The sequence below is a fragment of the Penaeus chinensis genome, chromosome 14, assembly GCF_019202785.1.
Source record: "Penaeus chinensis breed Huanghai No. 1 chromosome 14, ASM1920278v2, whole genome shotgun sequence".
Classification (NCBI taxonomy): Eukaryota; Metazoa; Arthropoda; class Malacostraca; order Decapoda; family Penaeidae; genus Penaeus; species Penaeus chinensis.
Genome location: NC_061832.1, coordinates 13,926,108 through 13,936,107, shown reverse-complemented (window position 1 = coordinate 13,936,107; position 10,000 = coordinate 13,926,108). Strand labels below are relative to the sequence as shown.

Genomic DNA, 10,000 nt, shown 5'->3' with positions numbered 1-10,000 from the left:
ATGAAGAACTTCGAAGTCTTCTCGACCGCCATGAACCTGATCCAACGCTCAGGTTTGTCACAAGATCTTTTTCCTTTCGAAAGGCCATGAATCGAGCAGCTTTATGACTGTCCCATAGTGTCTGGCGCGCCTCATCGACACTGCCTCATTCCCCTTTCTCCTCTTGACAGATCTCAAGAACTCTTGTCGTTTGAGGGGTTTGCCAGATTCATGATGGACGAGGACAACTATGCCTTCTTGGACGAGCGCTCCGTGCCCGACGAGAACGACATGACGCTGCCCCTGTCCAATTACTACATCGCCTCCTCACATAACACCTACTTGACGGGGCACCAGCTGAAGGGGGAGTCCTCGGTTGAGCTGTATAGCCAGGTGAGTAATCAAGGGACCTCTGTGGGTAGGGAGGTCAGGGGACGATCTGCAGTACTAGATAGCATCTGGAATATGTGAGATGGATAGAAAGTTTGTTCTCTGACTCCTGGATGACAGAGAGATGATTTATCATTGCAATGGTTAATGGTTAAAGCAAATAAATGTGCTAGACATCAGAGGCCATATAGCACTATGATAAAGTATTGTGGGAAAAAGGTTAAAATAAGTTAACGATTAGGATAAGTGGACAGAAGAAGGAGGTAAAGAAGAGAAGGAAAGGGAAAGGGCGAGAAGATGAGACCTTGCAAAATTAGTTGAGGCGAGGACCGAGCTCCAAGGCAGGGCCTTAGTCTCCGTCTCTTAACCCCCCCCCCCCCGACAACAACGAGCAAGGGATTGGGGGGTTTTGTCATTGTAGAATGACTTAGAAATTAACGAATAAGATAGAACGTTTGTTGGACTCATAGGAGGCGAGTAGTTGACTTGTAAATAAAGAAGGGTTTAGAAAGTTACGAAGCGGATAGAAAATTGCGATTTCTTGAATGATGGCTTCCACTTCATTACAGGTGCTATTGACTGGTTGCCGTTGCGTTGAACTGGACTGCTGGGATGGAGACGATGGTAACCCTATGATCTACCACGGCCATACTTTCACCACCAAGATTCCTTTCAGGTTCGGAAAATTGGAGTTCTTTATTGAGTGTAAACATAGGGGTGACTCTGTGGCTCTTTTTTAGTGTTAGAGTTGATTCATTATAATGCATTGTAATTAGTTAAGGAAGTAAAAGTCAGTTTGTTTGAAATGGCTCTTTATTGCATTCAGTTCCTGTTTATATTCACCGTTGCCTTATATTGCTTATATTCAACCCACGATGCGTGTAACTCCAAACCCACTAACAACAACATGCCTTCCATACAGAAACGTCGTGGAAACAATAAATCGCAGTGCCTTTATCACTTCTCCATACCCCATCATCCTCTCCATCGAAAATCACTGTTCGGTTCAGCAGCAGGCAAGGATGGCGCAGATTTTCATGCAGGTCTTTGGCGAGAAGCTGGTCACCAAGTTCCTGTTCGAGTCTGACTTTTCCGAGGACGTCCACCTCCCCAGCCCCTCCCAGCTCAAGTACCGGATTCTCATTAAGGTGAGGAGGCGATACCGGTTTTCTGTTGTGGCCTGGAGGACCCTTCCGCTGTCATCGATTCTGGGTTTCCGCTGTTGGTGTTGTGAGGTGGAGAGCCATTCTGTGGCAACTTTCATGATTGATGTACAGTGGGTCTTTATCGTGTTTGTATTTATGGTTTTTGAAGTATATATCACCTGAGGCGAAGTGAAACACGGCCACTATAGGAACAAGTAAAAACAGTTAAAATGCTGAAATGTTTTGTTGTATTTCACTTACGTATATACACATTACTGCGTTTTTTACGCCACCTGAGATCTTTACGAAAATAATCCCCAGTATGTGAATTAGTTTTCATCCACTTCTCTTAAACCTTTAAGAATAGAACCTACAATACAAAACGAAGATTACACGCACCGTCACCTTTTTTCTAAACCCCTGCATTACGACCCGATACTTTTTGTCCAGAACAAGAAACTCGTGGCGGACATCGGCCCTGGACTGAGCGTAAGGGGGCTTTCCAACAAGCCGAGTGGCCGCACGAACTCCCTGGTGAGCAACGCGTCGACGGGGTCCCTGAATGAGGCGGAGACCGATGATGAGGAAGATGACGAGGATTACGATGATGAAGGTATGGCGAGAACACGGCTAGAGACAGAGGTCGTGGTGGGGAAATGGGTGGGAGGGTAGACTAAGTATGTTATGGTCATCTGCGAACGATAGTGTGAGAGGACCTTTCTCGTTGACTGTACACAGAGTCTTAGCAGATAGGAAAAAAAGAGACAAAATGATAATAGTGCTAGAATTTGAAGATATTTAGGACACCTGCTTCATACTTATGTGATATCTGTAATGAATGTGTTGTGTATGATAAGAACAAACTCCGTGTAAGACGGGAGATAGGGAGTAATCAGAGAATTATTGGTAAAATTGGTTTTCTTGTTAAATGCAAGGCGTTTCAGTCATGGTAGTGGTTGTGGTGTAGGTCGACAGAATGATTTGATTTGCTCTGGCATATAGAAATATTTAAACATTTCCTTTCATATTATCACGCCAGATTGATGAGCAAAGAATATAATTGTAACTTGCGAATTATGCATACAAATCCTGCATAAGGCTTGCAATGAGGGTCTATTTTTCAGTACATGAACAAAAACCAACCGTGTTTCCCTTCCCCTTTCCAGACCACAACCCCTTCGACGTGACCCACCCGGACAGCCTGTTCGAAGACGAGAAACACTGCCTAGTAATTAAGAGCGTGTCGATGGGAACACGAACGGAGTCCCTCTCCAGCGCCGAGGGGAACCGCCTGCGGCCCAAGTCTCAGAGCGACGAAAACCTGATTGATGACGACACCCCGGTCCCTAAGGTAAAGAAACAGAGCAGCCAAATAGCGAAGGAGTTGTCCGACCTCGTCAACTACTGCCAGGCCGTCAAGTTCCACGGTTTCAACCTCGCCAGCCCGCGGGAGTCCGTCAAGGCCAAGAAGATCGGCGGGCGGAAGAGCACCGTGCAGCCGCCCATCATCACAAACACGCCCATTTTGGTCCACACGCAGATGGCCTCGGATCCCAGCCGCCTGGAGCCGATCCTGCAGCCACCCATCCTGAAGAGGCCGATGGGCGTGCATCCTTGTTACCAGTGCTCTTCGCTGAACGAGAACCACGCAAAGCGACTGTGCCGACGCCAGCCCTTGGATGTCATACAGCACACGGAGACACAGCTGATGCGCACGTACCCAGCGGCCATGCGCATTGACTCTTCCAATTTTAACCCACTCTACTTTTGGGCATTTGGTATCCAAATGGCTGCGCTGAACTATCAGACAGATGACACGTACTTACATCTGAACTATGCGATGTTTGAGCAGAACGGTAGGTGTGGGTACGTTCTAAAGCCTAGGGTGATGTGGGACTACAACCATATGATGTATAGAAGATTCAATCCTTTCGACAAGGAGTTCGATGGCCTCCACGTGTTGAATCTCAAGGTTTCTGTGATATCAGGACAGTATGTTTGTGCAAATAATTTCCAAGGGAGTCCACAAGTTGAGGTCGAGATTCTTGGCATTCTTGTAGACTGTAATAAATTCAAAACCAAGGTGATTCATAGGAACTCTTTCAATCCCATTTGGAACGATACGTTTAATATAAGGGTGATGTTCAAAGACCTGGCCTTCTTGCGCCTAACGGTAACCGACACGGCGACTGGACACACGACAGCGCAGCGGATCCTGCCGCTGGGGCGTCTGAGGCGAGGCTACCGCCACGTGCGCCTCCGCAACCAGCAGAACCAGCCGCTCCCAGTTTCCACGCTCTTCATTTACACGCTGATGGAGGAGGAGGAGTACGAGATCCAGCAGCTCTCGCCGAGGATGGACTTGAGCACCGACTCGGCGAAAGTGAAGGAGTCCGACGTTGAGCACCACGAAATCACACCCACTGTGCCCCTCAAAAGGAGAAAGTTCTTCGTGAAGATCCACGGCGTTGTCCCAGACGAGCCTTACACGGTGATCAGTGCGACCCAGGAGTGTACAACAAGAGATGTCATTAGCAAGGCTGTGGCGAGAATAGGCAAAGGAGCTCGCCTGGAGGACTACATCCTCATCGAGGAGGTGGCCAAGGGGTGGCAGAGGAAGGGCGACAACCCCACCACGCAGCGCATTCTAGACATCAACGAGCGCCCTCTGGAGGCTCAGGCGCACTGGCAGGGAGAAGGAAAATTTGTCCTGAAGAAGACCTCGGACGACCCGAGCACAAGAGCCTGGCTGACCACCATCATGAGCACGGCCTCGAAGGAGAAGAGGAAAAGAAACACGGAAGGAGACATGTCCGAAGAGGCGAAGGGGTGGGAAGAAGAAGACAATTTCCTGGTGTGTGTGTACAACGTGTCGGCTCAGATCCCGTACACGATCCTGAAGGCTCCGACATCAAGCACTGCCCAGGACATCTTGGCCCAGGCACTGGTGAAGGCGCGCCGCATGGAGGACCCTGCTAGGTTCGTGCTGGTCGAGGAGCTGGAATACGGCCAGCTCACGGAGCTGACCGGAAGCACCACGAGCCGCCGGAAGCCACGCATCGAGCGGAGGGCGTTGCCGGACTCGGAAAACATCTACAAAGTTCAAGCCGCTTGGAAAACGCTGGGGAAGCTGGTGTTGAGAGAACGAGGTGCTGCCCTGGACGGAACCTTCAGCCGGGCGACAGCCGCTGCCTCGGCCCTGAGCTCGACGCTGTCCACCGCCATCAGCCGCGTCAGCCGCTCCAGGCACTACGAGCGGCGGCCCGTCAAGGAGACGTACAGCGACCCGAGCGCCCTCGCCGCCGCCCACGAGAACTTCCCCGACCGCAGGTTTAAGAGCCTGCACGACACGTGGCGGGCGGGGAGCGGCCCGAGTGGCGCCCACTCCGAGGGCGAAATCCTCTCGGACGAAGAGCACCCGCCATCCGATCTCAGAGCCGCTGTTCACAAGCTAAAGAAAGTATCTCTCAAGAAGCTGCAGAAAGTATGGAGATAAGTTCAGACCCGAATGTATCTTAACTGTATCTGTCACATATTAATTATTCTGAAGATAATTTAGGGAAAAAAATTACTGTAGAGGTGTAAGTCTTATCCTGTTTGTTTTAAGAAATGATCGAAAGACATCTTTTGGTTTTGCTTTGTGAAGAAAGGATGAACTCGACTTTTTTCCATTATTACGATCTCAGACTCTGGGAAGTTGAGGTTGCTTCCGAGCCCATTAGCACGCGCTGGGCAGCGAAGTGTCCCCATACCAAAGATTATTGTGGTTACACCATTATTAAGCTCAGGCACTGAATCATGTTCATGTACATAAAGACGGTTGAGCGAAAAAGTCTTCAGGCGGCGCTAACCCATTGAAAAGCAACAAGGTGTTCGTTTCCGTTGGTAGAGTCGTGGAGTACCTGTTTGTCTTCACAGTGAACTCAAGTGACTTTAAAATACCCGCAGTTTGAAGGAGACTTTCACTCATTGTAGATAATGTTCAGTGAGATGAAGCCATCCAGTGTTTTTAATCTTACACTTTTATATCACTCCTAAATCACAGTGGACTCAATGGCTGGAGTTAAAGACTAATATAACACGCAGTTTTCTCCCGAGTACAAAGGGAGTTGTTATTGTGATTGTGATGTTGGTAATGTGTTGGTATCAGTGTCATTATTTTTTTGTGAAGAAAGAACGGGTTAAGATGGCCTTACTACAAGGTTTGATTTTGGATTAAATTAGATTTTCGTGTAAATATGTGTAAATACGACTTTAAAGTAATTATAACTATGTATATTGCCCTTTCAAATGAAATATTTTGCATAAATACCTCTTCTATGTCAGTGATCATAAATCATATCCATGTTGTAGTCGATGTGTTGTAGATGATGATGTGTTCCAAAGGTTTGTAGATAATGAAATAAGGTGGTTCAGCAGATAGTGATCTGGACAGTTCTATTGAAATATATATTTTTTTGTGCATATCATATATTACTAAGTAAAAGATTATGCAAAGATAAGGCTTAGTCACACTCCCGATCCTATTCAGAATTATGTGTGTTTTCCCATTGTAAAACTCAAATAGCGGTAATCCTGATAACTACACAGCAGTGTTACTGACCACTTTTTATTACAGTAAGGTGTGTTTGTCTCTTATATGAAGATAAAGTTCTACATGCTTACCTATTTAAAGATTCTTTAAATATATTCTGTAAAGATTGGCAGCAGAAATGAACATGACAGTATATTTATTATTTACAAATTATTTGCTTTTTGCAATTTTAAGGTATACCTATTTATTGTAAATCATTATTATTATGAAATTAAGTTAATTATATACAGCCTGCATATTGTAAGTACTAGATATTTTGTGTTTACCAGATGTCGGATATCTGACCACAGTAGGGCTCCATGCTCTATCTTACCTTTCTTTTTGAAAGAGCAATCTGGTAATGTAATTCTGGCATTTACCACAACTTTAGTCATCAAACATGGCCATGAGAACTTCCACATCAAAGAAACAGCCCTTCCAGTAAGGGGAGCTCATTCAGTTCCAGTGGCTCAGTCAGCTGAAGTTGTGGTGAATGAGATTGTAATTAAAGTTATAGATGTTATTTACAGCGTCTACTGGGGAGTTAGTGAAGAGAAGTTCCACGAGGACGAGTTCTGTTCGAAAGTTTTAATTTCAAATCATGCTTCTTTAAATTGTGTATACAGAATATAACCACTTGGAATTTGTTACAGTATTATAGCTACTTTAAAACACGATTCATATTAACATGATATCCTTCTTCTCCGGTGGTTTGCAGCCCTACTGTATTTTCTCCATGGTCTTGCAAATTGCAGTCTTATGATTAAATCAATTTTGAATACTTCTAGCATCTCCTGTGAGTCCTTTCTTGAGGGACATGCAGCCAAGATTACCTCACCTTTTCTTCACAGTCCATCCTAATTCTTAGCCAAACTGAGGTATGGCTACATCTGCTACAGTATCTAATTGATGATTCTGTGCTACACCTTCTCAGCACTAATCTGCAAGACAGTTGCTGATCATCCATATACATTGTTTATGTGGCATGAAATCAGAACTTATTAGCATGTGAAGTAAAAAGATCTGGCTTGGTCGTGTAGAAGTAAACAAAGTATTTTTGATAACTATACTATTTTTTTAAGATGACAGCTTACTGGATTTGCATTTATCAAACTTTTTTAACAATTTATTTGAATTAACTTGTCTTCCTACAAAGTTTTGCCAATTTATGAATACCAAGTTTTCATATTCATTCATTTATGTAATTCCCAGTGACATAATTTATTCCAAAGTACAGGTGTTGTTATGAATACTCAATAGGTAATTTTCAAGAAATGACTGCAAAACTTAATCTAATTTTTTTTAGTTGAAAATAACTGGTGTTCATGTCTTTACATTCTTTTGAGTAGCTTTAAAAAAAAAAAATAATAATATTAATCACAGAAAAAAAAGCTTTTATTATATTATAAATGTCTAATAAGGAAACAAATATATATTAATGATTATTAATATCTCTACACAACAAAAGAATCCACTTGCGTAACATCCCACTCCATTTTGCAGATCAAAATACGCATATCATGGTACCCAGAAAAGATTTTTTAAAAATGTATGACCATTTACATTTCAAATCTTAAATCAGTTTTACAGCCTTTTGACAATCACAGTAAAGTCATCTATTTAAGTGTTCTAAACATAGTCATAAGTGTATTTAGTTAGCAAAGGATGATTCAATTATAGGTTGGACTAATGGCTAAATTTGTAGATATACAGATAACTGAATAAATCTACTCTGTGCACATATTTACTTGGTGAACAGAGTACTAAATGTGAGGATTTTTCAACTACGTATCTTATCATGAGAGCATACCTTAGAAAAGTAAAAGTAAAAGTAAATAGGTACATTGTGTTTTAATTTTGAAGTTAACATATGCCTCACTTTATTTGTGTTACTCTGTCATAGAAATACATTGTTGGTCAGTCAGCCTCTCTCTAACTATATAATAATGGTGTATACATTTAAGTATTGTTTATGATGGCCATTGTTGACTAGTCTAAATTACTTGTTTCAACTGTGACACTGCTAGTCAATCTAATTTTCACTTTCCAAAAAATGAATATAATTCTGTGGTTATTTCATTATCATCAGTTGACATTTAGGTGTCACATAAGAAGTTTAACCTTTTGCTTTGTACAACAAATCAAATTATGTTCATATGGCCAGATTACACAAATTGAACAGCAAATTACCAATTATACCATACTACAGTATGTTGTATGTGTGATTTCGGGGTAATGTTCACCAAGTAATTAGTGTAACTGAATTGCATACAAAATCCATATCAGTCTACTTCAATCACCAATTGACACTCAGTATACTACAGATATCAACACATCAAGTAAAGTGACTTATAAAGTATTGTATATGAAAATACAACATGTGATTAAGACTTGTAATTCTCTTGTGTTCTACATACATGTCCTATTATGGTATCAGTCAGCTTTTCTCTTTGAACGTTGCAGTGCAATGTCTTTAATCGGGGAGTGCTATGTTTTCTGTTAAGCTTTAAGAAAGTATTCAAGACAAACCAAATTAAATCAATAGGATCATGTATAGATATCCAATAACTGTGTCTTTTTGCAGTACCCATTTCAGTCTCTTACACAAATACTAAAATGAAACTGGAATATGGACTTCCTATTAAAAGGACAATGAATAGATACAGTTCACACAGCACAGAAAAATAAAAATTATAAAATGTTCATATTTAGTTGTCTGAAAAGTAAATCTATTACTTTGATTGTGAAGTAGATTTTCTTTTTATTTTCACAAAAAAGCAGTACTGTAAGATGGATGAATTTTATGTTGGTCAGGCTTGTGATATCATATTTCTTCCATTAACTGGATGAGTGTTCGTACTTTGGCATATCAATAAATAAAATGCTGCTACAGTGTAATGCATCAGATATCAAAGGTATTCCATTAAATGTAATTTTGACTGTGCCATATTCTTGAGGTGTTTAATTCTGTAACATACCAAATACTTTTAAAATCTTATTGAAAAGTATTTCCCCTTTTTTTCTAGCCAAAACACCTGAATGTATATAGAAATGCACATCTCTATATGTATTCCTTTATGTAAATGAGAATTTATGTGTTCCCCTTCTTTATTATTGTTTGTATGTTCATTATTGTGTGAAAGGTTTAGGATTTAATCGTTTTCTAGGCCATGGTGCATGTAACACTTTTTGATATCAGTCATTCAGAACAAGCCACACTGTAGACAGGCTTTCATCTCAAGTATTTATGCATGTTGTCAAATGACACAAAAATGAATACTTATATTCACAATGGTATATAAATGTGATTGGTTTATTTGTATCTGTGGTGTTGATACTGTTACTGCTTTGTTTTGTGAATATTTTGAATTCTAATTCTCAATTCAATTCCTTGTTGTTGTTATTTGTTGTGTAAGGATTACTTCTAAAAATGGCTGAGTAAGTGTTTTCTACTTTTGATATTTAGATAACTTCTTACCCATTGCCAACGGCCTATATTGAGGGCTGGCGATCGCTACGTCGGTACTTGAAACTTCTTACAGTGAAAATATTGAGTATGTTGGTTGTATGTGTAGATCACTTTATGTAGAAATAAATCTATTATCTTGAAATGAATGATGAACCTTTTTTAACCTTCAAGAAATTATATGTAACTTGATTTATAAAAGTAATTAATCATATTACCAAATTAGTGCTGATAACTACATGAACAATACAAAGAATTTTTTTTTTTTTTTGTGTGTGTGTGTGTGTGTGTGTGTGTGTGTGTGTGTGTGTGTGTGTGTGTGTGTGTGTGTGTGTGTGTGTGTGTGTGTGTGTGTGTGTGTGTGTGTGTGCACAAACACAAATACATATACAGTACATCAAGTTAATTAGATAAATTCTATAACTTATTCCTCATCACTACAATGAA

The 10,000-nt window shown here is 41.3% G+C and overlaps 1 protein-coding gene across 4 annotated transcripts in view; it reads left to right on the top strand.

Moving 5' to 3' along the window:
* The window catches only part of LOC125032093 (1-phosphatidylinositol 4,5-bisphosphate phosphodiesterase epsilon-1-like), a 32,298-nt gene extending 22,596 nt beyond the window's left edge, over window positions 1-9,702 (top strand). For all 4 annotated transcript variants that reach the window (XM_047623083.1, XM_047623082.1, XM_047623080.1 and 1 more), the window contains 6 exons: window positions 1-52; window positions 171-372; window positions 939-1,045; window positions 1,292-1,517; window positions 1,965-2,127; window positions 2,681-9,702. The exon at window positions 1-52 is cut by the window's left edge and continues 61 nt beyond it. In XM_047623083.1, coding sequence (XP_047479039.1) covers window positions 1-52; window positions 171-372; window positions 939-1,045; window positions 1,292-1,517; window positions 1,965-2,127; window positions 2,681-5,010 — 3,080 coding nt within the window. In that variant the 3' untranslated portion in view covers window positions 5,011-9,702. The remainder of the gene's footprint in view (window positions 53-170; window positions 373-938; window positions 1,046-1,291; window positions 1,518-1,964; window positions 2,128-2,680) is intronic.
* The last annotated feature ends 298 nt before the right edge of the window (window positions 9,703-10,000 follow it).